Consider the following 4788-nt stretch of genomic DNA (forward strand, 5'->3'; position numbering starts at 1 on the left):
GGCCCCCTTTCCCCCCTCCCCCATTTGCTGCTGGATGTCAAACAGCTTTTAAAACCCCTGCTGCATTTAAAGCCGCGGCGGAGCTCTGGGCGCGCTCGTAAACCCTAAACCCTAAACCCTAAACCCTAAACCCTTGTCGGAGGAGAGTTCACGCCCGGCTGCTAAACCCTAAACCCTAAACCCTAAACCCTAAATGTGGATGCCAGGGCTGCGCCTACCTGAAGGAACCCTGCGACTTGACTTGACGCCGTTTTAGGGTTTTGGGACTAGGGTTAGGGTTAGGGTTTGGGGCTAGGGTTTAGGGTTAGGGTTTGGGGTGAGGGTTTAGGGTTTAGGGTTAGGGTTTGTGGTGGAGCGCAGGGCGGGGGTTTCTAGAAGCGACATAGAAGCAGAAAGCAGCAGCTTGAGGCCCCCAGAGAGGGGTTTTGCTGCTGCTTGGCGACTGCAGCAGGAAGCAGACCCCAGCAGCAGCAGCACGAACCTGGCAGCAGCAGCAGCAGACGTCAAAGCAGCAGCAGCAGCAGCAGCACCCCGCATCTGCTTCGTGTCTTGCTACATAACGCCTTCCCCCATAATAGGGCTAATGCTGCTGCAGGTCCCCCGCTGCTGCTTCCTAAACCCGCAGCAGCAGCAGCAGCAGCAGCAGCAGCAGCAGCAGCAGCAGCAGCGGGAAGCAGCAGCAGCAGCACTTTGCATGGTCCTCGAAGACGGGAGGCTTCAGGTGGTTTCTTTTCAAGGGTTTAATTTGCTGTTCGACTTCAAACCCGAAGGAAAGGCAGTCCTGCAGGCAGCCACAGACAAGCGCGCCCAGTGAGGGTTTAGGGTTTAGGGTTTAGGGTTTAGGGTTTAGGGTTTGGGAGGCTTGCTCCCACAGCGACACAGTGCTGCCTACTTGCCTAGGGTTTAGGGTTTAGGGTTTAGGGTTTAGCTGCCTTTACTTAGGGCTGCAGGTGCGTTGACTCAGCTGGAGGCCCTTTATGGCTTAGGGGCCCCAGGGGGCCCCCAGGGGGCCCCAGGGGCCCCTCAGGGGGCCCCCAAGGGGCCCCCATGGGCCCCTCAGGGGGCCCCCCGGGGGCCCCCAGGGGGCCCCCAAGGGCCTGGGGCATTTGCTGTGTATGGCTTTGGGGGCCCCTGTGAGGTTAAGCAGCTTCTGCTGCTGCTGCTTTTGCTGCTGCTGCGTTTGCTGCTGCTGCAGGTGGCTGCTGCTGCTGTACTCTAACGGCGAGTTGGGTTTGTTTGCTTTTGCTGCTGCTGTTGCTGCGTGGCAGCAGCAGCAGCTGAAGAGAGCAGCACAGGGGGCCCCCCTCGCGCTGCTGCTGCCGGCGCTGCAGAGGGCCCCACAGGCTGGGGGCCCCCTGAGCAGCAGCAGCCTTTGTTTAGTGCCAGTGAGGTGTACAGACACTGGGCTCTGCTCGCATGGTCCTGCTGCTGCTGCTGCTGCAGCAGATGCTGCTGCTGCTGCGGCAGCAGCAGATGCTGCTGCTGCGGCGGCGGCCGCAGCGAGGAAAAAGACGCACTCTGCTGCTGCAGCAGGCTGCAGCAGCAGCAGACCTCGCTGCTGCAGCAAACACTCGAAGCAGCGGAGGAGGAAGAGCAGCAGCAGCAGCAGCAGCAGCAGGAGCAGGAGCTTCCCAGTGGCCGCCCGCTCTGTGTTTCAAGCGGCGACCTGGAGCAGCAGCAGCAGCAGCAGCAGCAGCAGCAGCAGCAGCAGCAACTTGTGGCGAGGGGCCCCTAAGGAAACCTTTTCCCTCAGCAGGAAAACCAAACTCTCTCCTAAACCCTTTAGGGGCCCCCTTTCCCCCCAATGGCGGAGTCGCTCAACCCCAGCAGCAGCAGCAGCAGCAGCAGCAGCAGCAGCAGCAGCAGCAACAGCGGCAACTCTTAAGCGGAGCAGCGGCAGGCAGCCCTTGCAGCTGCAGCGCGGCGCAACTGAGTCATTGGACGCTGCAGCAGCAGCAGCAGCAGCAAGAGCAGCAGCAGCAGCAAAAGCAGCAGCAGCAGCAGCAGCAAAAGCGCAGCAGCTCAAGGCAGCAAACAGCCAACAGCTGTGGGGCCCTTCCCTCCGCTCTACCCCACGAGCTTTGGGGGGCCCCCAAAGGGGCCCCCCTGGGGGCCCCCAGGGGGGCCCCTCTGGGGGCCCCCTTGACATCCCCACTAAGCTGCTGCTGGGGGTGCCCCCGGGGGGGCCCCCTGGGGACAACCCCTAGTACCCTTCCAGGAGACCCCTTGGGGGCCCCCTTGGGGGCCCCCTTGGGGGCCCCCTTGGAGGCCCCCCTAAGAAGCCCCCTAAGAGACTCTTTGGGGTCTCTTTATGGGGCCCCCAGGGGGGCCCCTGAAGGAGCTTCTGAAAGAGATTATCGCTGGAAGTTTCCCCTGGGGGGCCCCCTGGAGGTACCCTTGGGGGCCCCCTCAGGGGGCCCCCTAGGGGGCCCCTCAGGGGCCCCCACAGGGGACCCACTGAGGGGGGGCCCCTCAGGGGCCCCCCTAAGCGACCCGTGGAGGGCCCCCCTAGGGGCCCCCTTGGGTACCTCCCTAGGGGCCCCTCTTAGGGGCCCCCTAGGGGCCCCTTCTGGGGGCCCCCTGGGGGCCCCCCTGTTAAGCAAACAGCTGAGGCCGAGGCCTCGCACAGCCGGTGCTGCTGTTGCTGCTGTTGCTGCTGCTGCTGCTACGTCGCCGCGCGCCCCGTCGCCAGCGGCGAGCTTGGTGCGCAGCAGCAGCAAAGCAGCAGCAGCAGCAGCAGCAGCAGCAGCAGCAGCAGCAGCAGGAGACAGGCGGCAGGCGGAAGAACGCACACTGGCTGCATGCAGAAGAGCAGCAAATAAACTAGAGAGACGCATGAAGAGACTAGAGCGCCTCAGCAGCCACAGAGCAGCAGACCCTGCTGCTGCTGCTGCTGCTGCTGCTGCTGCTGCTGGGGAAGACACGCTTGCTGCAACGCTCGGCAGCTCCCTCCCCTAAAGGCTGCAGAACGAACCCCTAAACCCTAAACCCTAAACCCTAAACCCTAAACCCTAGTGCTTAAAGCCTGAACCTCGAACCTTAAGCCTTTTCGGCAGTCTGTCTTTCTATGGCAGTAGAAAAGCTCTGCCTTGCTGCTGCTGCTGCTGCTGTTGCTGCTGCTGCTTTTCTCTCATCGGCTGTCGATGTTGCTGTCAAAGCAGCAGCAGCAGCAGCAGCAGCAGCAGGCGCCGAGTAGCAGCAGCAGCACTGCAACTTGATGGTAACAACAAAGGTCTCTTTCTACTAAGAGGAAGCTGCAGCAGCAGCTCAACTGCTGCTGCTGCTGCTGCTGCTGCTATACAGCAGCAGCAGCACTAGTAGCAGAAACGGCGAAAAAGAGGCAGCGTTTCTGCTGCTTCTGCGTGGCTGCAGCATTCGCAGCAGCCGAGCCAGCAGCTGCTGCTGCTCCTACAGCAGCAGCAGCAGCAGCAGCAGCAGCAGCAGCAGCAGCAGCAGTTAGGGTTTGGCTTAAACTGTAGTCTTCAGAGCAATAGTTGGCAGCAGCACATCCACTGAGTCCTCCTTGCTGTTGCAGCTGCTCTCCAGCAGCAAAGTTGGCGGGGGCGGGGCCTTCGTAATCTCCTCCACCAGCTGCAGCAGCAGCAGCAGCAGCAGCAGCAGCAGGCACTTCAGCAGCAGCAGCAGCAGCATTAGCAGCATTGGGAGCAACAGCGGCAGTCATGCCAGCAGCAGCAGCAGCAGCAGGCATGCTGGCAGCAGCAGCAGCAGCACTAGCAACAACAGGAGCAACAGCAGCCAAAGGCAGATTAGCAGCAGCAGCAGCAGCAGCAGCCACGTGAGCAGCAGCAGCAGCCCTAGCAGCCCAATAAGCAGCAGCAGCAGCAGCAGCAGCAGCAGCAGCAGGGGTGCAGCCGCTGGCTCTGCGCAGCAACTAGCCAGCAAGCCGCCGGCAGCAAACCCCCCGCAGTTCCCAGGCCGCAGGCCGTAGGGCCGAGCCGTTAGGGTTTAGGGTTTAGGGTTTAGGGTTTAGGGTTTAGGGTTTAGGGTTTGCCTGGGCAATTGGCTTTCCGAGGCGCCCCTGTCTGTGGCTCGGCAAGAAGTTGTTGTAAAGACAAAAACTTCCAAAAGAAAGAATGTCTACAGAGACATTAAATTTCTTTTCCAAAAACAACACCAAGTCCTTCACGCGGCAGTTCGCTGCGCACAAACCCTAAACCCTAAACCCTAAACCCTAAAACGGCAATTGGCTTTCCGAGGCGCCCCTGTCTGTGGCTCGGCAAGAAGTTGTTGTAAAGACAAAAACTTCCAAAAGAAAGAATGACTACAGAGACATTAAATTTCTTTTCCAAAAACAACACCAAGTCCTTCACGCGGCAGTTCGCTGCGCACAAACCCTAAACCCTAAACCCTAAACCCTAAACCCTAGGCCCTGGGCGCTACTCAGCGCGGCACCCTGAACCCGGAGCCCGAGACCTGAGTGCCAAACCCTGCGCTCTAAACCCTAAACCCTAAACCCTAAACCCTCTCGCTGCGCTCCGAACGCTAAAGCCTAGAGCCAGCTGGAAACCGCGTTTTAGGGTTTAGGGTTTAGGGTTTACGAATATCGACTTCGATTTTGTCCCAGCAAGTAAACCCTTGAGGAATGGCTCGGACAGGGCCTCCGGCAATGGGATCGTAGTCCTGCGCCCAAACCCCAAACCCTAAACCCTAAACCCTAAACCCTAAACCCTAAACCCCAAACCCTAAACCCTAAACCCTGCCCGTCGAAACCGCTCGCCGCGTACCCGCCTCCCCGCCCCCAAACCCGCAGCCCTCTCCCTCCCTCCC

At 60.5% G+C, this 4788-nt stretch overlaps 1 protein-coding gene across 1 annotated transcript; it reads left to right on the plus strand.

The window, feature by feature from the left end:
* Positions 1–360: 360 nt before the first annotated feature.
* Positions 361–2958, plus strand: ENH_00019420 (hypothetical protein, conserved; the record flags this gene model as incomplete). The annotated part of the gene is made up of 3 exons (XM_013584498.1): positions 361–810; positions 943–1138; positions 1447–2958. Coding segments are annotated over 3 exons (2158 nt in total), but the record flags the coding sequence as incomplete, so codon positions are not given.
* Positions 2959–4788: the final 1830 nt, after the last annotated feature.

Source organism: Eimeria necatrix, genomic scaffold (assembly GCF_000499385.1).
Source record: "Eimeria necatrix Houghton genomic scaffold, Enh_scaff165, whole genome shotgun sequence".
Classification (NCBI taxonomy): Eukaryota; Apicomplexa; class Conoidasida; order Eucoccidiorida; family Eimeriidae; genus Eimeria; species Eimeria necatrix.